General features: G+C 42.2%; 1 protein-coding gene across 1 annotated transcript in view; it reads left to right on the top strand.

Annotated features, from left to right (window-relative positions):
* The window catches only part of LOC126416578 (long-chain fatty acid transport protein 1-like), a 163,492-nt gene that overhangs the window by 112,060 nt on the left and 25,103 nt on the right, over positions 1-26,329 (top strand). The window contains exons 5-8 of the mRNA XM_050084328.1: positions 597-798; positions 1,049-1,241; positions 17,009-17,152; positions 17,229-17,366. Of these exons, the coding sequence (XP_049940285.1) occupies positions 597-798; positions 1,049-1,241; positions 17,009-17,152; positions 17,229-17,366 (677 nt within the window). The remainder of the gene's footprint in view (positions 1-596; positions 799-1,048; positions 1,242-17,008; positions 17,153-17,228; positions 17,367-26,329) is intronic.

The raw sequence follows: 26,329 nt of genomic DNA, 5'->3' as shown, positions 1-26,329 counted from the left end.
TTTAATACAGTAACTCCAAGCTTTGCTGATCGTTTTGCTGCATATTGTTAAGATCCCAAAGGGGCTTAAGTTTGATGTTCAAGAGTACTTCACTGAACTATGTTGCATTCATATCAGTGTATACCTGTGTAACATAAAAAAACAGTTGTTAAATAAACATTGTATTAAGGTGCTTTCCACTTCTGAACCATTGTGTTAAAGTCTGACATGGTCCAAGGGTTGCTTCCAGTTCTCTCTCCCTGTCCTGAAGGTCTCACTTATTATTCACACAAGTGCTACTCTTTTCTTTATGGATTTCATTAATTATCCTATAGGTGGCATATATCATCCCATAATCATGCATGCTTCCATGGCTTTACATTTCTCCTTTAGCCATTCCTGCTGTGGTGTTTTGCCTTTTCTGTCACTCGTTTTTGTCTGTTTCATTTGCTGCATTTTTATTGTAGACATTTGAAACACATTTCACAATTTGATAGCCTCAGTATTTGTACTGCTGTGGTGATTTTCCCACAAAGCTATTTTTCTATGTATTTATGAAACTACTATTGTGGATTATCCTGTTATTTTACAAGGTTAACAGCAAACTGATGTCACAGGTTTCTGCTAATGGCTGTAGGGCTCCGCAGCATGCTTAAAGTCTCCAGTGATGATATTGTCTATGATCCACTGCCAGTATACCACTCAGCTGGTGGTATACTTGGAGTTGGGCAGGCACTGTTGTATGGTACCTCAGTAGTCATTCGAAGGAAATTCTCTGCCAGTAATTACTGGTCTGACTGTATTAAATACAACTGTACGGTAAGTAAACAAAACTATAACGCCAAATTAAATTCTGAATTAATATATGACCCAGTTTATTTTTGTTGGTTGATACATCATCCATATACTGAACAGCAAGTAATATTTCAAATATTATAACAACACACTTTTTAAATTAGTAAAATTTTAGAATTCATTGAATGTATTTTAAGTGCATACATCAAATTTCTTATATCTGATGTACTGTTAGAAAAACTTGTGCCTTTATGATATAAATGTCATTTTTCAGGTTTCTCAGTATATTGGGGAAATGTGTCGGTATCTGCTTTCTGTCCCAGAGAAACCAGAGGACAAGCAACATAAAGTTCGCCTTGCATTTGGAAATGGCCTGAGGCCACAAATATGGAAGAAGTTTGCAGAAAGATTTGGGATCTCACAAATTGGTGAATTCTATGGTGCTACAGAAGGAAACTCTAATTTAAGTTAGTAGTTATCACAATCATATTTGATGAATTTTAATAGTAAAATGGCACTATTACAAATAATTTTCAGTCTACAGAATCAAAAATGCAAAAGTGTCACAAAGTACTAACACTGTACATTAGTGATGACAAATACAATCTCTAGTAAAAAAAAAACTCCCCAGGGTAACATAAGAAATTACGTACACATACAACTCACAGTTTTGCCATCAGAATTAATTAATTCATTCACATGCAAGCAAAAGTAAGGGAAAGCGTTCACCCATCTGAAGCTGATGCCTACATACATGAAACAGCACAGGAATGTTACTAACTTTAAAAACTACTACTCTTTTCCCATTTTAATTATACAGCCTCATGATCACTAATTAAATTGGAAAAAAATGAATGGTAGCTCAAAAGTTAGTGACGTGTCTGTCCTGGAAATTTCCATCACTGTATATTCAGTCATCCTCATGCCACATAGATCTTATCTTGAGTAAGAACCATTATAAATGTGTAATGAGTCAAAACGTGCTTTAGCTTGGAGATTGTTACAATTAACGGCTTCTGTAGGCCTCCGTAACAACCAACTACTATTAACACTACTCGTGCTATATTATTTGTCAACAACAGCTTGTGTTCTCTCTTCACAATTCAAAATTTGCAATCACGGTATATAACTAATAGAAAAGTTTCTATTTTGAAAATGATGCTGCTTTTCATGTTACAATAGTCATCTGCAGTTCAACTCTGCTCAACTACAATCGACGTAGGTGCAACCAAGAAACAGACAGGCAGATCATTTATACAAAGGGTGGTTTATAACATACAACAATTAAATTTTGTTTTTATATCTGGTGTCCTCCAACAACCCACATTATTATTAGACACAATTCCCCACCACAAGACTAAATAATTCTTATTATTATTTATTTAGCACATGGCTAATACAGACATACCATAAAATTAAATTACATATACATATTTACACACAAGAAACTTAAGTTTGGCTTTACAACTGAATATCCAGTCCATGAATCCGGCACACTGCATCTGGATTTGATAGCAGGAAGTCCTCTTTGGCACCGTGATAGGCTCAAATCCTGCATTCACTGACAATGTGGTGAACAGTCTGGTATGGAGAACTGCAGTCACAGGCTGGATTAGGCAGCTTCTTCCACTTAAGGGTTTGAAACCCTTAGCAACCATGTCAGCAGCATTGCATAGTGTTGGGAGGGATGATTTCAGTCTCTTATGATTTAAAGGGAGCACGTCACTATGCACAGGTAGGTTAGAATTCCTGGAGATGTTGTGGAATTCCCTCATAGGCCAGTACATCTGCGTAGATCAGGAGGCAATTATGTTGGTTAACAGTGGAAGCCAATAAACTGGGGTAGATCTGATTGTCCCAGATATTATGTGCATTGTCATATTCAGCTGGGTGTCAACAAGCCTTATATGGTGACTATTCATCCAAACAGGTGCAAAATGCCAATTCAACAATTCATATATAACTCATCTTTGTGTTCTAGACTGGGATCCTGAGTCAATGCAGAAATCATTTTTGTACCTATCATTGTCATTTGTATTGCAGTTCATTAACAAAGACTTATTATTTTTCACAAATATCAATAAAGAGTAAATGTACTAAGATACTTCACTCTTACACAAGCATCTCTAGATGATGATGAATAATTTACAGTTCGACAAACTGCCTATTTGCTTCTGTCTCAGGTTCTTCAGATGAACATTGGCCGAAGAACCCAAAACAGAAGCAAATAGGCAATTTGTTGACAAATGGCCACAAAAGCCTTAACAATTTTGAATTTACAGTCCATCTATTTCTGCTGTTATCTCTATTCTGCTGTAGGCTGCATTTCTAATAAAGCAAATTATCAATTTGACACACAATCATGTAGTAGTAAAGTATATAAATGTTTGCAACATTTGATTTTCAAGTAATTCATAAAATAATAACCAGCTTTCAAGTTATGGAGAAACTAGTATAAACACTAAAGAAACAACAATTGTTCAAGAAATAGTGCACGTATGGTGACCAGGTCACACAATGGCCATATTAAAAACCCAAACACTGTACACATGCCAAGTGCCAGAAAGAGATTGAAAATCAAACCACAGTGGCAGCACTAGTTTGAACAATCAAATACTTGGGTAGTTCAAAGGTAGTACACTGCATCGATACTAGATTCTGGTGGTCGATGACTGTCACAGAGGCCCTCCCCCCCCCTTCCCCCCCCCCCCCCCCCCCCCCCCTTGCCTAGTGCAGAGCACAGGGAGAGATAGTGATGTAGGTTGGCATGGCACTCAGTCTGTGGTCATGTCTGAAGATGCCCCTGTAAGTGTAGAGCCTGTTAATGATGAAGTGTCATTGCCTTATCGGTGAGCAAAGCGGGCGACCGAACCAGCATCAGGCAGCTTGGTGATTCAGAGGCATGGTGCGCCATGAATAGCAAGCAAATAGAGGGGTGGCCATCATCGTCAACTGAGGTGGTGATGGCTGTCTCCTTGCATCTGGAGGAATTGCAAACGTGTTAAGGAGCGTGATGTGGGTGCACGAATTGTCCAGTGTGCATGGAGGGGCATGCAGGATGAACAGTGTGCCATCGCATAGTCGCAGGGAGAGGTCCTTGATGGGAAAGGATGACATGTCAATGTGGAAGACGGCAATGCAGGTGTTGTCAGTCAGTGGAGTCATTGGTGTGGGGGTAAGGTGAGGGGAATCCTTCAGATGCAATCTCCGAGCTGGGTGGAGGACACAAAGCACTAGCATTACATGAATTGTCATAGGCACTATCACAGCCTAAATGAGAGCTCGGCTCATTAGGAGCACTGGGAGTGAGGGATCACGTGGAAGAGGGATCAGGGAGTTGTCCAAGTTTGCATCTTCATTGAGCTGCCAAGCTGGTTTGAGACGCGAGACACACTGTTTGTTTTCTGCTGTGAAGCAGAATGTGAAAGATTTGCGGCGAGTGGTGTAATACTTTATTTATTAGGGGGGAAGTGTTGGACGCACTCTACTAATGTCAGAAGTTCGGAATGCACAGGAGGGTTGGAGTCCTTGATGAATTGTGCTGGAAAGACTAGAGGTTCCTTGTACAATAAGTTGGCTAGGAAGGCTTTTAAATCCTCTTTGTAGGCTGTATGGACACCAAGCAGGACCCAGGGGAGAGCCGTGATGTGTCGTGGAACATCAGTGTAGTTTTTAAAGTGCGGTGCCAGCATTCAACCAACCCATTGCTCTGTTGTACACATTTTGTTTGCACCATACAAGTCACTCTTCTTGGAGAAAAGAACAGCTTGAAATTGTCATCCCCGATCCATCATGACTGAAGATGGACAGCCAAACTGCGTGATTCAAGAGGCAAAAAAGGTCCATGTGACAGAGTCGTCTGTTATATGTGTCAGAGGAATGGCCTCAACCCACCGACTAACACAGTCGATGATATACAGAATGTATTGAAAGCCCTTTGACGGGGGAAGTGGGCTGATCAGGTTGGGATGTATGTGATGGAACCAGCCTTTAGGAATGTCAAACGAGCCCAATGGTGGGTATGCATGGTGACCGACCTTGGAGCATTGGCAGGGTACACATGTATGGGTCCAGTTTTTTAAGTCTGTCATTACTCCTGTCCATACAAAACACAGGGGGGGGGGGCGTGGGGGGAGGGGGGGGAGGGAGAGCTGTGCCTCTGGAAATGTCACAGATGACTCGTAGGGAAGAGCTCGGAATTTGACAAGGCTCAATTGTGAGTGAGGTAGACTAACTGTGCAGTAGCTGCTGTATGACATCATCTGTCTGTTGCTGGGCCATTAGTTTGTCAGAGTCCCAAGAGAACAAAATCGTACCAACTTGTGACACGTATTCGGTGATGGTGTTGTCCACACCCTCGATGTAACAGACAGCGATGGTGAATTGTTATACTTGGTCCATATGTCAGAAGCATCGGGGAGGAAGGTCAACTGTAAGGTTACACAATGCATCGGCCAATGGCTTGTGGTCCATTATATAGGCACTGACCTATCCTCAATGTCCTTGTGGAAATATCAAACTGCTTTGTAAATCGCAATAAGTTGTCAGTCAAAAGTGGACCATTTACGCTGGGAGGCAGACAACTTTTGTGAGAAGAAACAAAGTGATTGTGTGTAAACCCTTGACCTGCTGAAGAAGCATGGCGCCGATGGTTGTGTCACTTGCGTCCGCTGTGATCGATATTGGAACATCGGAGACCTGGATGTGCGAGAACGACAGCAATTGCAAGTGCAGATTTTAACGTGTCAAACATGCATTGCATGTCACCACACCAAGGGACGAAACTGTTCTTCCCACAAATGCATCAGTCAACAGTGCTTGCACGGATGCAGTACGCAGGATGTGTCACTTGAAAATGTTTATCGTACCTAGGAAACAGTGTAGATTGTGTTAAGTCTCAGGCAGAGGAAGGGCATGGATAATGGCAACTCTTTCCAATGTGGGGCAGACCCCTCCCGAGGAGACAGTATAGCCTAGGAATGTCACACTAGCAGCTCACAGCTGCCATTTATCATCACTGATCATGACCCATTCTCGGCAGATATGTTAAGGGCTCTTGGAAGATGTTGTTTGTGCTCCTCAGAGGTATCTGATGAAATAATTATGTCGCCTAGATGTGCATAACAGTACGGGAGCAAGTACAGTATGGAATCAATAAAATGTTGCCAGGTCTGTGCAGCGTTCTTTGCCATATGACATGCATCAGCACTCAGTCTGAAAGGGGTGACTATTGCAGTCTTTGGGATGTTGCCCTTACGAATTGGGATCTGATGGTTCGCTTTCAAATGATCTATCACACTAAATACCCACGCACTGTGGAGGTATTGGGCAAAATCCTGTATGGTTGGTATGGGCATTCAGTTGTTGGTAGTCACCACACAAACGAAATAAACCACTGTTATTAGGAACTAAGTGGATTGTGAGGACCAATTACTGTTGGATGGGTGAACAAAACTGGAGTCTAGCAGTTCTTGTACTGTGGCTTTTGTGTGCTGCAATGTTGTGGTGTTAAGGTGTCGAACATTGTGGTGTACTGGGGGCTTTCCATGGTGTTCAATCAGTGGCAAGTACCGTCAATAATAGCACCTACCACCAATGGGATTCCTTGAACAACAACAATGGTGGTAGACATGGAACACTCACGACACTAGAGGCTCGAATGTCACTGATCTGTGGGAGTAGGCGTCACTGCAAGGGTGTCTGCAATGTATGTGCCATGATGGTATCAGCACGGTCATGTCCCCACAGTGTGGCCGCATACTCTGCTGCCTCGAGTGTGTATGTGTCAGGTCAGCTAATGTGGCAGCAATCAGCTGTTGAAGACGCATGTTCTCAGTGTGAAGGTTGGCGGTCTCGTGACACTGAGATGTTAGGCGGGCCAGGTCGATGGTGAGCTGTGCAGAGGGGCAGGCACATTTTATTGCAGTACCAGATAGGGCATCACAGTGTGTGGTAGGGTGGTAGCAAAGACCCCTGATGTCTGGCTGATGGTAGCGTGGTGCAAGAGGGCCACTGCTTCGAGATCTGGTAAGAACCCCAAGTAGCGTAAAAGATCTGTGCCAATAATGGAGCAGTCGACATCTGCAATGCAGAACATCCAGGTACAGCGTAAAGCAAACGAGAGATACGGTTGAAGTTTGGCCAAGCCATGGACATGAATTGCAGAATTGCCTGGAGTGGTATAGCAAATGGCAAGAGCACAGGCAGAATGCTCGAACTGGGAATGACACTAGTGTCGGTCCCTGTGTCTATGAGGGAACAGTGTGCAGATTCTGTCATAGATGTATAGTTTGCCAGCATGATGGGTGGCAAGAATGGTTGGCCGAGGTTGTGGTCGGCACCCTAAAGTCTTGGTGTGAGCCATGGCACCTGCTCAGACTCATACTTTACGTTTGGTAGAATGCGCAGCATCTCCAAACATAATTATGTACCAACATAGTGGTTATGTTGTGTGCGGTGCCTGGCCCGGTAAGCTGGTGGTGTGGGTGGGGAATTGTGTTGCGGCGGAGGAATGGCTGTGGTAGCTGGGTGAGAAGTGGCAGCAGGTACAGTGGTCTGGCCACCAGGTGGCATCTTCAGCTGCTGTTGCATGCTGCACACCCAACCTCTGCCTGCCGGCCAATGAAACACAGGGGTGGGGGATGGTGCAGTGCTACCAATTTCTGGCATACCCAAAAAACAGGGCGACATGCACTGGCATTTGTTTAATGATGCCGTATGCCTTGTCCACCAGGTGCAGTGTTTCTTCCAGCCAACAGATGTAGCTGAAGATCTGACGACAATTTCAAGAGCTACAGCGACCAGAGTACAAGGTGGGGAGTTCGGCCATGCCAATCTGAGCTCTTTCAGTGGCACCAAAGTTGCACTGGTGTATGGCCCCTATAGAACTCCATGGATAATAGAGTGGGTGGCTTCTGCTCTTGTGGTTACGTATTTTTGCTGACTTGGTGGCATTAGCAATAGATGGCTGACCATATCAGGCTCATTGTGTACATGGCTCATCAAACAGATGAAGTGTGCGTCGACTCCCGACATGCCGTGAATGTTCAGGATGTTATCCACCAGCACGAACCATGTTTTAAGGTTGTCCTATTGAAGTTGTGGAAGCTTTGGAAACCGCCCGAGAGGTGGCTGCTGTACCATCGTTGGAAGGTGGTGGTGGTGGTGGTGGTGGTGGTGGTGGTGGTGGTGGTAGAGGGACCCAGAAACTGGCATACAATCTGTCTGTAATGCAGCGCACATAAAGATGTGTCCACATGACACACAGAGCACTGGAGGTGTGGGAGAAAACGTGGTAGGTGCAGGCATTGTGGTTGGTGCAAACGCAGTTGCAGGTTGTTGATGTGGGAACACGACATGCGAGTCGGGGCAAAGTACATGCTCATGTGACAAGCTGGCAGGATATGTGTTCCCTTCAAATGTTATGCGGCACTGCAGCAAAGGTAGTTCTTATTTCAGGTGTGTTACAAAGTCTGGGAACTGCCGCACATGTAGACATGGGGCAGTCTGTGTGCGCCACCGCTCATGGATGGTACTGGTTAGATTATGTTACGCTGGCACGGGAACACACAGGCATGAATATGCACTCAGAACTGTCAATGTCTGAACCCTGACTGCTCATTGGTGAAAGAGACTGTAGACAAACACATAGCCACTTCTGGCTCACACGCCATGTGGAGTTCCATTATTACTTTATGGTGCATGAATAATACTAAATGACTAGCAAAAACAGGTACACAGTCATATTGAAAAAGTCTGGAGTTACCACTATGGGGAACCAGTCATACAACTGTCGTATTAAAAACCTGAACACAACTTTATATATAAACTCTTTATTTATTAACAACATTGAACAAAGTACACCATCACATGCCAAGTGCCAGAAGAAGGCTGAAGAACAAACCGCAATGGTGGCACTAGTTTGAATAGTCAAGGATTTTGGTAGTTCAAAGGTAGCACACTGCTTTGACACTCAAATCTGGTGGTCTATGACTGCCACACATGCAACAAAAATTGATGCAAGAAAGGCAACCTGAATAATCTGTGATAAGTCATAGCATTATAACAATACTGAAACAGGATGAATCTCCAGGTTTTTGTTACATCACATAGTTTCGTTCACGCTGGAAGACAACAAATAATCATAAAACTTGCATCATTGAAATATTCCCAGAAAAAGAAATAAAAAGCAGCAGAAGGCAATTTCGTAATTTTATACACATGGATTAAAAATTATTGTTAGTGTTCTAGATTCGGGTGAAGATTTAACACACAAACTATATTGTTATTAAATAATGATGGTGTTCTAAATATCTATCTTTGATTATACCTGAGAATGGAAATAATAAAAATAAGTGGGTAAGGGAAATGTGTTATTTGACAGTTAAAAACACTAAACCTTTCTGGGTAATAAGATCACAAATAAAACAAAAATCAGTATATACAGAACATCAGTAGAAAGCATATGTATATATGGGAGACAAGTTTGTGAAATAAGAAACAGAGAAAGAGAGAAACTGCTATGCATGGAAATGGATTACTGGAGACGAAATTCTGAAGTCACAAAATTAGCAACATCAGAAATGAAGAAACCAGAAAAACTATGGAAGTGCAAGGGAACATCATGGTAGATACTGAAAAGTAGAGGTTACTGTACAGCCATTCATAATAAATGGAGGATAAAACATGTCGATGTGTGTAATAGGCAATTGCAACACTTCAGACATGTGATGTGTGCATTTTACAACATGATGCTGTGTCCATAACAATGTAGACTGAGTTTATGCTATTTTTGGACAGCTAGCGTATTTCATTTAGAAATAAACCACCTTTGTAACTGAATGGTTGGTGCTGCTGCTTTTGGTGTGGAAGAATTCATGTTAAGTTCCCAGTAGCTCTCAAATTTTTTGAGGTAGGAAGGTCTGGAATAAGGTCCATTAAGCCTTGAAAGGCCATATGAGGAGCTGCTTGAAGAAAAAAGCAGCAGCAACATCACAATTTATCTACTGATGAAAATGGCGGGAGGGATTGGCAACTTGCTGATCTCGTTTTCCTCAATAATAGATGGCTCCTTGTACCATCTGGCAGGCAGCAGTCAGCCAGCCAGAACAGGTCTAAGGTCCAATCCATGAGTGGTGTCTACATTTCACTATAGAAATTAATGAGCATCTGTTTATTGAAACTCTGGTTGCAGAATTTATTGACATATGTGTAAATAAAACACACTCAGTATATTTGTGAGTTATTCAAAATGCACAGTTTGGTTTACTTAATCATCTTGACAAGTAGATGCATTGTAAGAATATTTTCTATACTTCCATCACCTGATGTTTTATGATTTAATCTTCTCAACTAACATGCAATGTGCAAAAAATTTATAAAATATATATTCTGAAATGTGATGAATAGGAATTTTATGGAAAGCTAATATCCAAATGCCAGGCAGAGACATTGAGAATTTTCACATTCTTAAGGCTAAATGCTAATATACTCTTGATGACATTTGCAACTAACTGTAGAATCCAGTTTCATATGTGCTGTTAGATGTATACAGGGTGCTCTGAAATTCGTCTTACCTACTTCTAGAATGTGTAGAGGGCATGGAGTAGACAATATTTTGAATTGGAATCCATGCCTAAAAACTTAACATTTTTATGCTACAACTGTTTGAAAACACTTTTGCTAGGTAGATATGCAACAAGGTAGTCATGGGGGGGGGGGGGGAAGGGGGGGGGGGGGGTTTAACATCGAATCAGCTGATATCATTTGATATCTATCCTACTGCTTTGACCTCTTACAAGCCTCATTCACATGTCTATGTGTGTTAGAGCAGCATGGTTGAGTACACATTTGCAGAATGCACTGACATGATCCTTCTGTATGGCGAAGCTCATGGTAATGGGTGAGCTGCTCATCTCCTTTATCAAGATTGTTTCCACAGTGAGTTGAGTCAATTGCATACCGTTTTTGTAACACTTACACCATGACTTTGAGAAAGGGTTGCCTTCACCATCAGCAGTCACGACTCAAGTGTTCAGAGGAGACACCACTCACCCAAACTGCAAGAAGCCATACTGCACCAGGTGCAATAGAACTTGTGTACCACGTCACCATTTGTAGGTACAATGTGTGCACTGAACTTATTGATCGCCACATCGAACCTTCTTGTAGTGGATCAGAATGCTAACCCTCCTTTTAAAAGGACAAAAATGGTTAACTGCAAACAACAGTGTTTGTGAAATTTGATGAAGTTTCCTTAAATCACTGTAGCATGGAAATAGTATGCTTCTGAACTTTGTTTCCAGTTTAAAATATTATCTACTCGGTCCTTCTACATCTCCTAGAATTTGTAAGAGGAATTTTAGAGCACCTTGTATATCTGTACAAAAGGTAGTAATGTAATTTCCTCACAGAATTTTTATTCTTTTGTAGGCTTTGGTGTGAAGATCTTTCTGAAAGTGCCAGGAAATTGAGTCTACCCATAAATCAGAAAAAAGCTATTTCTGCATATTACTGGAGTAATTGGATTTCTAGAAATAAACATGAGTCCTCTTAGTGAAATAAACATACAGTAAACACACAACAGACCACCATTAGTGTCGCATACATAAGCAGCTTACAATCTTTGATTCTGCCTACTAATGTAAGGTAGTCAAGGGAGACGAAAATTTAATAGTCATGGGTGATTGGAATTAGAGAGTAGGAAAAGGGAGAGAAGGAAAAATAGTGGGTGAATATGGATTGGGGGAGAGAAATGAAAGAGGAAGCCGTCTGGTAGAATTTTGCACAGAGCATAACTTAATCCTAGCCAACACTTGGCTCAAGAATCATAAAAGAAAGTTGTATATATGGAAGAATCCTGGAGATACTACAAGGTATCAGATAGATTATATAATGGTAAGACAGAGATTTAGGAACCAGGTTTTAAATTGTAAGATACTTCCAGGGGCAGATGTGGACTCTGAGCACAATCTATTGGTTATGAACTGTAGATTAAAACTGAATAAACTGCAAAAAGGTGGGAATTTAAGGAGATGGGACCTGGATAAACTGAAAGAACCAGAGGTTGTACAGAGTTTCAGGGAGAGCATAAGGGAACAACTGACAGGAATGGGGGAAGAAATACAGTAGAAGAAGAATGGGCAGCTCGTAGGGATGAAGTAGTGAAGGCAGCAGAGGGTCAAGTAGGTAAAAAGATGAGGGGTAGTAGAAATCCTTGGGTAACAGAAGAAATATTGAATTCAGTTGATGAAAGGAGAAAATATAAAAATGCAGTAAATGAAGCAGGCAAAAGGGAATACAAATGTCTCAAAAATGAGATCGACAGGAAATGCAAAATGGCTAAGCAGGGATGGCTACAGGACAAATGTAAGGATGTAGAGGCTTATCTCACTAGGGGTAAGATAGATACTGCCTACAGGAAAATTAAAGAGACCTTTGGAGAAAAGAGAGCCACTTGTATGAATATCAAGAGCTCAGATGGAAACCCAGTTCTAAGCAAAGAAGGGAAAGCAGAAAGGTGGAAGGAGTATATAGAGGGTCTATACAAGGGCGATGTACTTGAGGACAATATTATGGAAATGGAAGAAGATGAAATGGGAGATATCACACTGTGTGAAGAGTTTGACAAAGCACTGAAAGACCTGAGTCGAAACAAGGCCCCAGGAGTAGACAACATTCCATTGGAAGTACTGACGGCCTTGGGAGAGCCAGTCCTGACAAAACTCGACCATTTAGTGAGCAAGATGTATGAGACAGGCGAAATACCCTCAGACTTCAAGAATAATATAATAATTCCAATCCCAAAGAAAGCAGGTGTTGACAGATGTGAAAATTACCGAACTATTAGTTTAATAAGCCACGGCTGCAAAATACTAACGCATATTCTTTACAGACGAATGGAAAAACTGGTAGAAGCCGACCTCAGCGAAGATCAGTTTGGATTCAGCAGAAATGTTGGAACACGTGAGGCAATACTGACCATACGACTTATCTTAGAAAATAGATTAAGGAAAGGCAAACCTACGTTTCTAGCATTTGTAGACTTAGAGAAAGCTTTTGACAATGTTGACTGGAATACTCTCTTTCAAATTCTGAAGGTGGCAAGGGTTAAATACAGGGAGCGAAAGGCTATTTACAATTTGTACAGAAACCAGATGGCAGTTATAAGAGTTGAGGGACATGAAAGGGAAGCAGTGGTTGGGAAGGGAGTGAGACAGGGTTTTAGCCTGTCCCCGATGATATTCGATCTCTATACTGAGCAAGCAGTGAAGGAAACAAAAGAAAAATTTGGAGTAGGTATTAAAATCCATGGAGAAGAAATAAAAACTTTGAGGTTGGCCGATGACATTGTAATTCTGTCAGAGACAGCAAAGGACTTGGAAGAGCAGTTCAACAGAATGGACAGTGTCTTGAAAGGAGGATATAAGATGAACATCAACAAAAGCAAAATGAGGATAATGGAATGTAGTCAAATTAAATTGGGTGATGCTGAGGGGATTAAATTAGGAAATGAGACACTTAAAGTAGTAAAGGAGTTTTGCTATTTAGGGAGTAAAATAACTGATGATGGTCGAAGTAGAGAGGATATAAAATGTAGACTGGCAATGGCAAGGAAAGCGTTTCTGAAGGAGAGAAGTTTGTTAACATCGAGTATAGATTTAAGTGTCAGGAAGTCGTTTCTGAAAGTATTTGTATGGAGTGTAGCCATGTACGGAAGTGAAACATGGACGATAACTAGTTTGGACAAGAAGAGGATAGAGGCTTTCGAAATGTGGTGCTACAGAAGAATGCTGAAGATTAGATGGGTAGATCACATAACTAATGAGTAGGTATTGAATAGAATTGGGGAGAAGAGGAGTTTGTGGCACAACTTGACAAGAAGAAGGGACCGGTTGGTAGGGCATGTTCTGAGGTATCAAGGGATCACAAATTTAGCATTAGAGGGCAGCGTGGAGGGTAAAAATCGTAGAGGGATACCAAGAGATAAATACACTAAGCAGATTCAGAAGGATGTAGGTTGAAGTGCGTACTGGGAGATGAAGCTTGCATAGGATAGAGTAGCATGGAGAGCTGCATCAAACCAGTCTCAGGACTGAAGACCACAACAACAACAACAACAACAACAGCCTCAAGTATCTACGGCCGTTCAATGTGTCAGGTGTGGTGATAATAACTAATAAATTATATACAAGAAACATGCTTCTTGAATCTATCCGTTAGTGAAAACCGTATTAAAATACCCACAGTGGATCCTAAGATTAGCTGTGATATACGGGCAGAAAAACGGGCCAGAGGATTTTATTTTGTGATATGAATAGATCCATGAGGTTTACCATCCTTCCATCAAACTGTTGCAAGAATATTGTTCCAGTTTTATTTGAAATCTTTCTGTCGGTTTGGGAACCGTAGTCATCCAGTCAAGTATGCTGAGATTATTGGCAGTAATGCTGACGTTATAGACTAAACATTGGCATAACTTCATGGAATAACAACTAAGATAGTGTTAGGTGCCAGGAAGGCAATCCCTGTCCCGCTCTCCAGATAAAGATCTTCCGTGGTAAGGCGATTGCAGCGACAGTTCCCGTAGAAGGACGCGGCTGATTTCCTTCCACATATTTCTTCATGACCGCATCGCCGGCGGAACATTGAACCCCAATCTACCTTTCTCTCTCTCTCTCTCTCTCTCTCTCTCTCTCTCTCTCTCTCTCTCTCTCTCCAGCAAATTCGAACTGTGGACACATGTTGTGTACCTGCAATGGACAGATGTATGCCAATGTGCCTGTAATAAACAATAGGGGCAAAGTCTTTGAAGTCCAGACAGTCGTGGATGACACAGGATCTGAAACTGATCATAGCAAAGTAGAAGCAGAATTGTTAAACTGTTTTCAAGTGTTCTTTTACAAATGAGTATTGAGTTCTGACCCAGTTAAAATTGCACATAATTGCAAAAATGTGAGATATAGATATTAGTGTAACACTAGTAAAAAGCTTAAATTGCTAAAACTGTACGAAGCTCAAGCGTGCGATGGAATCCTCTACAGATACTATTCGGAATTAGCCTCTAGCCTATCGTCGATCCCACGAACCACAACACTATGCCCGATAACTGAAAGAAAGCACAGGTAACAACGTCATAAAATCATTACTGACTCGGTCTCTGCTTTATTACGATTAAATTTCTACCGACTTCTGAAGTGTGGGCTGTGACGGCAAAAGGTGCTCGATGTCCGTGTGATCTGTGATCTTGGGAAGATAGAAAGACAGTGTTTAGCGGACACTGCAGTCGATCGTCTCAACTCAGCGGTGCGTAGATCCTGGATGAAACATTTGCCCTCGTAAATGACAACTGCAACGCTGTTCTAGACTTTCATTTTTAGTTTTACGAGCAGGAAGGCGGTGTTGGACAATTCATCTCTTAAACCCACAAATCCTCAGTTATCTAAGGGGTATTTTCAAAGTTAAATGGACTTTGTATTTATGTATTTCCCACCAGCAACAAAGGACTGGGAATTCCACAGAACACTGTTATCACTCCATAGATTCCACGTCGTATGAAAGCTGTCACTCGATGCAGCCAAAGAATAAGCCAGCCAGGTGGTTCCTCATGAAAACATGTAAAGTCTCAGATAGTTGTATCATCTGTTTAGCACATACTTGTCTCCTGTGTTTGAAACTATCAACATTCATATCACTACGTTGTAACAAAGCTGATATGTTGCTAACGTAGCACGTTTAGTCTGCCGTCAAATGGCCATTAACTAAAAGATAGCTAGAGGTGCTTAGGAAATTACCAATGTGAAACCTATGCCTACTGCGGCGACGGCTGTTGTGAGTGAAGAGCCGAACCAAGGCTGGAATTCTCTGGGAAAGTTCAGCAGTTTCATGACCAGACTAACTTACAGAACAGTCCTTCAATTGAAATAAACCGTCGCTTTTTCACACAATTTGCGAAAGTTAATTGCTGGTCAGGGATGCTTCTTAAGGATTCCTTCTGTGGTCTGCAGTAATCATTACTTCTAGTAATTGGCTGGAAATTTGTGGCTAATTGCAGCTTCGTTTTAAAGAGTTTGCTGCACGCTAAACAGATGAGAACAAAATGTGTAAATTTGTCATTACAAAGAATCTGAACATTAGTGATACGTCAGTCATAATAATGAATGAGAGTCTAGTACCGTAATCTCTGTAATGCTTCATAATGGTGTTAATAAGAAGTTACCTCGTCTTTGTTAACTATTTTATTAGGAAGCAAAGCTCTGTTCCTCAATACATTGCTAACACAGTATCTTTGATCAGTAGCGGAACTGGAACTGACTGCAAAACAATGGTGAGATATGGTTTAAACTTGCGGATAGCCGGCCGGAGTGGCCGAGCGGTTCTAGGCGCTACAGTCTGAAACCGCGCGACTGCTACAGTCGCAGGTTCGAATCCTGCCTCGGGCGTGGATGTGTGTGTTGTCCTTAGGTTAGTTAGTTCTAGATTTGCCTCACACTCATGAAGTCAATTCTTTATGTTGATATCCACTTGATGTCATACGCAATTAAATGAATGTATGAACTGCAAATGTAGTATGCAGTCAAATAAATTAATTTTGGGACATCAATATGTTGCTTAATGGTATTCTGAATGTGAACATCTTTCATTATATTGAAGCTGTGCAGTACTGTCTAAAAAACAAAAAGCAAACCTATAGGTAGAACTTGGGCATTTAAAAACTGCAAATTCACTATGCTAATCCATAAATATTGCTTCAAATCATTTACAAGGAGTTGTTTCAGTCACTGATGTTGAACCTGGCCATACAAAATATTGTTAACAATGAAAAATATGTAGCTGAATATCTTATCGCATCGTATCGACTCTACTTACGATGGAAGAGACATGTCTACGAAGAGATTAAGTGGGACTGACAACAAACAAATTTAAAAAAATATATATGAATATCAAACTCTAATTATTCTCCAGAACCAGTTTTTTAGTTTCTTTTTTGTTTTTTCTTTATAGTGATGAAGTGATTGTAGACTATAAAATTCAGTTGCATCAAATTTATGTGGCTGTCATATCTGCTTCAGCATACTGTTTTCTCGCTTGGTATGTGCATAGACCTTTTCTGTCATAAATATAATATACATATGCTTGACTACCAATGAATGTGAAAGAAAAGGCTTGTGTGTGTGGACGCAATTTCATAATCCAAAACTTTAATTAAATGAGATTTCTGTATTTCTCTTTTCAGTTAACACAGACAATACTGAAGGAGCTGTTGGTTTTATTCCCAGGTATGCTTGGTTTCTTTACCCAGTATCACTAATTAGAATAGATGAAGAAACAGAAGAGCCTCTCAGGGATAAAAATGGTTATTGTATTCCGTGTAAACCAGGTAACAAACAGCTTGTTATCAAAAATATTTTACCTCATCATATTTCAGACAGAATTGCAGAGCATTTTCTGTACAGGTGAACCTGGTGTCCTTATTGGTAAAATTGACCAAAAGAAGGTAGTCAATAGCTTCAGTGGTTATTCTGACTCAAAGTCTACAGAGAAGAAAATAATTGATGATGTTTTCTCAAAAGGTGATAAAGCATTCAACTCAGGTATGTTTAAAATAATGTTTAGGGCTTAGTTCATTTTTAAAAAAACACTAGCATATTGATAACACACACTATAGATGGACTCTATCACCATTAAATAATAGGAGGAATGAAAAGAGTGAAACAATATCTTAAGGTTGGGACATGTCCTTTAAAGATTCACTGAAAATTTAAGCCTAAGGATACTTATGCAACATTTTAATTGTGATTTTTGAAATTTTTCTCAGGGTGCCCAGATGAGTTAATAATTTTTGGTTCATGTACAATATTTCAGAGATTGAGCTGGGTGTCTTCAGAAGGTGGGGAGGGGCTGGGGGAGGTAGGCAGGGAAAAGGGAGAGGAGAAAAGTAGAGAAGGGGGAAGGACTATGCAGGCAAGCTGGTGGTACAGGGCACCAATGGAGAGGGGTAGGCAGGTGGAGGTTAAAGTCAAGCAAAAGTTGAGACCAGAGAGTTAGGGGAATAAAAGGATACAATACAGGGAAAGTTCTCACCATCGCAGTTCAGAAAAATTGGTGCCGTTGGGAAGAATCTTGATGTCACAGGCTGTGAAGCAGTCAGCAAAGGCAGACACATCATGTTGGGTGGCTTGCTCAGCAATTAGGTGATCCATCTCTCTCTTAACTACAGTTAGCAGTGGCCACTCACGCAGACAGCTTCTTAGTAGTCATGCCCACGTAGAATGTGACACAGTGGTTGCAGCTAATTTGGTGGGTCATATGCCTGCTATCACAGGTGGCCAGATGCCTGTGACAGGACTGGACTATGTGGTAGTGAGAGCAGACTTGAGACTGGTCTTACATCTAGAAGTGTTGCAGGGACATGAGGTAGGGGAGACAAACGGTTGGGAGAAGGGGTTGCATAGGTTAGGTGGGTGGTAGAATACCACTGTAAGTGGGCAGGGAAGATATTTCTCATTTCAGAGCACAATGGAAGGTACCCAAAACCCTATTGGAGGATGTCATTCAGTTGCTACAGACTTGGGCGATATTGAGTCATGAGGGGGGTGCTCCCTTGTGACTGGACAGTGGGTATGTGGGGGATGTTAGGGACTAGGGAGACAAAGTATGTAATATCTGTGTGAGGTGGGTAATTTCATTCTGTGAAAACTTCAGTGAGACCCTTGCTATATTCTGGAGAGTGTCTGCTCATCACTGCAGATGTAATGACGATGGTGGGTAGGTGGTATGGAAGGGATTGCTCATCACTACAGATGCAATGATCATGGGTGGCTAGATGGTATGGAATTGACTTTGTGGCATGGAATGGGTAGCAGCTCTCAAAAGCCAGGTATTGTTGCTGGTTAGTAGGTCTGATGTAGGGGGAGGTAATGATGTAGCCATCCTTGAGGTGGAGGTCGACATCAATGAAGGTGGCATGTTGGGCTTGTTGAGGAGGACCAGGTGAAGTAAATGGTGGAGAAGGTTTTGAGGACATCATCACATTTTAAGATGGTGCACAAACCAGGGAAAAAGCATATTAATGACAATAGTTTTAGCAGGACAACTGCAGTTCTGTAAACACAGGGCAAGAGCATTGCTGAGTGGAAAAGGGTACAGCCAGTTGATGCTGACTATCAGGCATTCAGGTCACAGCCACAGTTTGTGATGCATTATGGCTTACTGGGCAGAATGCCAATAGTGGACTGTGTGTGGTAGCACCTGCAGCATTCCAGGACAAAGTTTTGAAACAGGCACATGACCTTAGGGTGGCAGGTCATGGAGGTTGTAGAGAAACAAATGGATGGGAGGCACTTGTCTGTCCAGTAGGCTCTCAGAGACCAGTGTGGCCTGAGCTCCCAGTTGGTGCACATCGACAGCGCAGAAAGATACGTATATAGCTTCTTTTCTGTGTTTACTTAGTAGATTCTTACTTACATTGCGTGTGAGTTTCATATAGGAGGTGTAATTTTGAGTTTTAGTTACTGTAATCGTAAATTCAGGCAGATTGTAGTGCAGTCGTAAGGCATTTGTACAGGTTAGTTCATACATTCTTTGCGTGTTTCCCTTGCATTATCTAGGCATGGACTCATGTTTCAGTAACTGTTGTTCAACATCGATTAGAATGGGCAGGGACTGTGATTGCTGTGTTCGGATGAGGGCTGAGTTGGCATCCCTTCTCTCACAGCTGCAGGCGGCAGGCGGTGCTGACTTCGGTCGCACAGCTTGAGGCTGTTGCCAATGGGCACCACTGTGGGGAGCCGGACTTGAGTATTACGGGGATGTCAACCTCGTCCCGTCTGTCCCCAGATCGGTCTGCTGCTGTGGTTGCCCCGGTTGCTGCCCGCAGTGGGGCTGATCCCTCACCTGTGGTTGATTGGGAGGTCGTTCCAAGGCGTGGCAGGCAGCGAAAGACGTCCCCGGAGGCTGATCAGAAAGCCTCCCCGGTGCGTCTGACAAACAGGCTTCAGGTACTGTCTCTGGCTGAGCCAGATGCAGCTGCCTGCCCTGTTTCAGAGGATAATTCTCAGCCTTCAAAGTCGGGGCAATCGCAGAGGGTGGGCTTATTGGTAGTTGGGAGCTCCAATGTTAGGTGCGTAATGTGGCCCCTTACAGATATGGCGGCTAAGGAGGGGAAGAAATCCAGTGTGCACTCAATGTGCATTCCGGGTGGAGTCATTCTTGATGTGGAAAGGGTCCTTCTGGATGCCATGAAGAGCACAGGGCGCAGCCAGCTGCAGGTGGTGGCACATGTCGGCACTAATGATGTGTGTCGCTTTGCATCTGAGGAAATTCTCTCTGGATTCCAGTGGCTATCTGATTTGGTGAAGGCTGCCGGTCTTGCTTATGAGATGAAGGCAGAGCTCACCATCTGCAGCATCGTTGACAGAACCGACTGCGGACCTTTGGTGCAGAGCCGGGTGGAGGGTCTGAATCAGAGGCTCAGATGGTTTTGCGACCATGTTGGCTGCAGATTCCTTGACTTGCGCCATAGGGAGGTGGGGTTTCGGGTTCCACTGAATAGGTCAGGAGTTCACTACACTCAGCTGGCGGCTACATGGGTAGTGGAGGCTGTGTGGCGTGTACTTGGCGGTTTTTTAGGTTAGAAGGCCTCGGGGGAAAGTATGGCGTGGGCTGCAATCTCAAAGGGTGCATGGCAAATACAGGACGTGTTTGGATCAAGGAACAGTCGGAATTGTAGTTGTGAATTGTTGTAGTTGTGCTGGGAAAGTCCCTGAGCTTCAAGCGCTAATGGAAAGCACAGAAGCTGAAATCATTATAGGTACAGAAAGCTGGCTAAAGCCTGAAATAAGTTCTGCAGAAATTTTTATGAAGTCTCAGATGGTGTTCAGGAAAGATAGATTAGGCAGAATTGGTGGTGGAGTGTTTGTGTCTGTCAGTAGTGGTTTATCTTGTAGTGAAGTCGAAGTAGATACTCCGTGCAAATTGGTATGGGTGGAGGTGATACTTAATAGCCGAACTAAGTTAATAATTGGCTCCTTCTACTGACCCCCAGACTCCGATGATATAGTTGCTGAACAGTTCAGAGAAAATTTGAGTCTCGTAACAAATAAATACCCCACTCATACAGTTATAGTTGGTGGGGACTTCAACCTTCCCTTGATATGTTGGCAAAAATACTTGTTCAAAACCAATGGTAGGCAGGAAACATCTTTAGAGATTGTCCTAAATGCTTTCTCCGAAAATTATTTCGAGCAGTTAGTCCATGAAACCACGTGAATTGTAAATGGTTGCGAAAACACACTTGACCTCTTAGCCACAAACAATCCAGAGCTAATAGAGAGCATCATGACTGATACAGGGATTAGTGATCACAAGGTCGTTGTAGCTAGGCTCAATACCGTTTCTTCCAAATCCACCAGAAACAAACACAAAATAATTTTATTTAAAAAGCGGATAAAGTGTCACTGGAAGCCTTCCTAAGAGACAATCTCCATTCCTTCCAAACTGACTATGCAAATGTAGACGAGTTGTGGCTCAAATTCAAAGATACAGTAGCAACAGCAATTGAGAGATTCATACGTCATAAATTGATAAGAGATGGAACTGATCCCCCATGGTACACAAAACAGGTCCGAAAGCTGTTGGAGAGGCAACGGAAAAAGCATGCGAAGTTCAGAAAAACATGAAATCCTGAAGATTGGTTAAAATTTACAGACGCGCGAAATTTGGCACAGACTTCAATGTGAGATGCCTTTAATAGGTTCCACAACTAAACATTGTCTCGAAATTTGGTAGAAAATCCGAAGAAATTCTGGTCGTATGTAAAGTACACAAGCGGCAAGACGCATTAAATACCTTCGCTGCGCAGTGCCAATGGTACTGTTACCGACGACCGTGCCGCTAAAGCGGAGTGATTGAACGCAGTTTTCCGAAATTCCTTCACCAGGGAAGACGAATGGAATATTCGAGAATTTGAAACACAAACAGCCGCTAGCATGAGTTTCTTAGAAGTAGATAACTTAGGGGTTGTGACACAACTCAAATCGCTTGATACGGGCAAGTCTTCAGGTCCAGATTATATACCGATTAGGTTCCTTTCAGATTACGCTCATACAATAGCTCCCTACTTAGCAATCATATACAATCGCTCGCTCACCGATAGATCTGTACCTACAGATTGGAAAATTGCGCAGGTCGCACCAGTGTTTAAGAAGGGTAGTAGGAGTAATCCATCAAACTACAGACCTATATCAATGACGTTGGTTTGCAGTAGGGTTTTGGAGCATATACTGTATTCAAATATTATGAATCACCTCGAAGGGAATGATCTATTGATACGTAATCAGCATGGTTTCAGAAAACATCGTTCTTGTGCAACGCAGCTAGCTCTTTATTCGCACGAAGTAATGGCCGCTATCGACAGGGGATCTCAAGTTGATTCCGTATTTCTAGATTTCCGGAAAGCTTTTGACACCGTTCCTCACAAGTGACTTCTAATCAAGCAGCGAGCCTATGGGGTACCGTCTCAGTTGTGTGACTGGATTCGTGATTTCCTGTCAGGAAGGTCGCAGTTCGTAGTAACAGATGGCAAATCATCAAATAAAACTGAAGTGATATCAGGTGTTCCCCAGGGAAGTGTCCTGGGACCTCTGCTGTTCCTGATCTATATAAATGACCTGGGTGACAATCTGAGCAGTTCTCTTAGGTTGTTCACAGATGATGCTGTAATTTACCGTCTAGTAAGGTCATCCAAAGACCAGTATCCGTTGCAAAGCGATTTAGAAAAGATTGCTGTATGGTGTGGCAGGTGGCAGCTGATGCTAAATAACGAAAAGTATGAGGTGATCCACATGAGTTCCAAAAGAAATCCGTTGGAATTTGATTACTCGATAAACAGTACAATTCTCAAGGCTGTCAATTCAACTAAGTACCTGGGTGTTAAAATTGTGAACTACTTCAGTTGGAAAGACCACATAGATAATATTGTGGGGAAGGCGAGCCAAAGGTTGCGTTTCATTGGCAGGACACTTAGAAGATGCAACAAGTCCACTAAAGAGACAGCTTACACTACACTCGTTCGTCCTCTGTTAGAATATTGCTGCGCGGTGTGGGATCCTTACCAGGTAGGATTGACGGAGAACATTGAAAGGGTGCAAAAAAGGGCAGCTCGTTTTGTATTATCACATAATAGGGGAGAGAGTGTGGCAGATATGATACGCAAGTTGGGATAGAAGTCATTAAAGCAAAGATGTTTTTCGTCGCAGCGAGATCTATTTACGAAATTTCAGTCACCAACTTTCTCTTCTGAATGCAAAAATATTTTGTTGAGCCCAACCTAAATAGGTAGAAATGATCATCAAAATAAAATAAGAGAAATCAGAGCTTGAACAGAAAGGTTCAGCTGTTCGTTTTTCCCGCGCGCTGTTCGGGAGTGGAATGGTAGAGAGATAGTATGATTGTGGTTCGATGAGCCCTCTGCCAAGCACTTAAATGTGAATTGCAGAGTAATCGTTTAGATGTAGATGTAGTTAGGAATGTACAAGCTTTCATGTGGGGGAAACTGCCACAATACAGGGTTGATCAATGGGTTTTCGTAATGAACCCATATTTGTATTTGTATTTCTTTATTGGTCCTGTAAATCATGTTTAGGTACATATTTTGCACAAATGTGTAGGAAAAGTCAGGTTGGTGCAGTATATACATCATCATACACATTGTTATTTTGAAAGGATAAATATTAAAAAATAATTCAATACATGTTGAATATTGATGACAAATTTAATATAATAAAATAAAATGACAGACTTATTAAGAATATTTGAGCAATTACACTACACTTTCCTGATACTCTAAAAACTCGGAAACAGAATAGAAGCAGTGGTCAAGCAAATACTCTTTCAGTTTCACTTTAAACTTTTGTAAATTTTGCATATGTTTCAAATAGGATGGCATGTGATAGTACAGCATTATGCCAGTATGATGCACTCCTCTCTTACAAATGTTTGTACTTACTGTATTGATATGCAGGTAATGTTTCTGCCTAGTATCATGAGGGTGGTAATCAGTTATACTTGAAGATATTTCCATCTTCTAAAGTACTTCCTTTTGTGAAATTTAATATTTCATACATATATAAGCAAGGAAGAGGCATTATACTGAGATTTTTAAATATTGGTCTACAGGAGTGTCTGTACTTAGCATGGCTTATTATTCTAACGATCTTTTTCTCTAGTCTAAATGTTTTGTTTGCATCTACGGAGTTCCCCCAAAAGATAAACAATTACATTCCTAACCTGATATGACACACTTTTCCAAATGGTAGAAATGTCAATGTCAATGTTAAGATACTGATGATGATGATGATGATGATGATGATGAAACTTTCAGTTATTCATATGGGACATGTTAAGCCATTTAATGGAGCAGTGGATTCTTTCCCACAAGTGACGTTGTCATCTGTAGTATGGAATGCTATGACTAAAAAGACAAAGGACTGTAAAGAGCAACGTGCACACAGGATGTTTGTTCACTCGGATGGACACTGACAAGCCAAAACATTATGACCATTGCGCACCACGGTGATGGTTGCCACCTGGTGGTGTTGCAGGTATTTGACGTGGTAACAAAAGTATGTAAGTGGACCAGACACAGTTGGGGGGATCATCCTAGTGAAGATAAGAGCTACAAATGGGGAAATCCATTGAGATAAGTGTTGTATCATACTTTGATACAACCACAAAGGAGATTTTACTTATCACCCTCAACTATTTACAATGTGCTGAAGGAAACATGGTGAGAGGAGCATGAGGAGAGCACTGAAAAACAGATAATGATTAGTGATAAGAACTTGCACATATATTGATGAATACTCAGTTTTGTACAAATTGGCTCACTCAATAGGTCCTGAAGTTCAACTACTATTCCAGAAGCTAAGGCTATATAGCAAACAGTTCTTGTCCCACTAGAATGTTCACTAGACAGGCAGGTGTGGACTCAATAGAAGCAGATGACATGGCACAAAACACATGTAAAGGCAGTCTTCTCGGTAGTTGAGCTGACTTGGAACTGGCTGCTGTGCAGTGGCACCAGTGCGTATCACTTCTCTGGCAGTGCCATCACTCTTGATCTATTAATGCTTGTGGTGCTGCCTGGTGGTGTGTGCTGTGCTTACAACACCACACTTCTCCCCCAAAATCTCATGGCCATAGTCACATATGGTTGCGGTGCGAACCGACGGCAAGGGGAGGTATGGGTGCAGGTGCACCAGATGGGACGGGAAATGAGACTGAAGTTGGGACAGGCTCCTGTCCATGCCCCGCCATTCACCCCCCCCACTCCCTTGAAGAGAAAGGCAGCAGGGTGCAGACGCGTCACTCATGGCAACCCGAGCTGCTGTGATAATGGGCATTGGTGATGAGGGTGCGTCCACCTTTACAGGAAGTGCCTCCTGCTGGAATGCCATCTGGTCCACTGCAGATGGCCATGACCCTGACTTTGGGCTGTGTGCTGAATCTGTAAAACAAAATGCAGCAGCAGGATCATGGAGTCTGAGGGTGAAGCTGGTTCCAGTGTATTTTGAGCAGTGACCCTGTAGGGGAAGAAACCAAGAACATGCAAAATGGTCCCCTGTTGCCATTGCTGTCCAGGCTGGAAGGTCCTGTAGAGTGCTGCATCCTGGACCTGAAAATGATAAGTGTAAGGCCTGCTGCCACGAGTGAATTCTATGGAGTTTCCTCATCTGCCCCTTGAATGTTTGCACAAAACGTTCAGCTTCACCATCTGACTGTGGATGGAATGGTGCTGTGGTCACATGTTCAGTACTATTGGCCATGTAAAATAGTTCAAATTCATGTGAGGTGAACTGTGGTCAATTATCAGACACTAACATTTCTGACAAGCCCTCGATGCAAAAAATTGAAGTAAGTGTTCTGATAGTACTGTCTGATGTCGTATGGTTCATCGGAACCATGAAGGGAAAATGACTGAAGGCGTCCACTACAACAAGCTATCATGTGTTCTGTCCAGCAAAATCAATGTGGATGCATTTCCATGGACCTCTCAGGTGTGGCCAGTCAGAAAAGCATTGAGGTAGAGCCACCTGTTGCTCCATTCAAGCAACGCAGCAAGATATCATGTCTTCAATCTGGGTGTCCATCCCTGGTCAAAAACAATGGCATGAAATAAGTTGCTTTGTCCTCACAATACCCCAGTGTCCCTGATGCAACAACCTTAAAACATCCTGCTGAAGGGTGTGTGAGATGATGACCCAGGCCTGGTCATTCTGGGTGTGTAACAGTAAAACACCACCCTGTACTGACAAGACTTGAGGGTACCAATGTACTTCCACCTGAACAATAGCTTTTACTCTCCTTGGACACCATGTGCACATGTAATTCAGCACAGTGCTTAAATCTGCATCTGCATTTGTTTCCTGTGCTATGTGACAGAAGTCCCTGGGAAATTTGTAAACTGTAGGAGCATGCAGAGCATCTGTCTGACAACACAATGCTTTGGAGGAGTCGAACTGATCATTCTTGTCCACTGGTAACCTTGGCAACACAT

The sequence above is a fragment of the Schistocerca serialis genome, chromosome 8 (assembly GCF_023864345.2).
Source record: "Schistocerca serialis cubense isolate TAMUIC-IGC-003099 chromosome 8, iqSchSeri2.2, whole genome shotgun sequence".
Taxonomy (NCBI): domain Eukaryota; kingdom Metazoa; phylum Arthropoda; class Insecta; order Orthoptera; family Acrididae; genus Schistocerca; species Schistocerca serialis.
The sequence above is the reverse complement of the archived record's forward strand: the minus strand, read 5'-3'. Positions and strand labels throughout refer to the sequence as shown.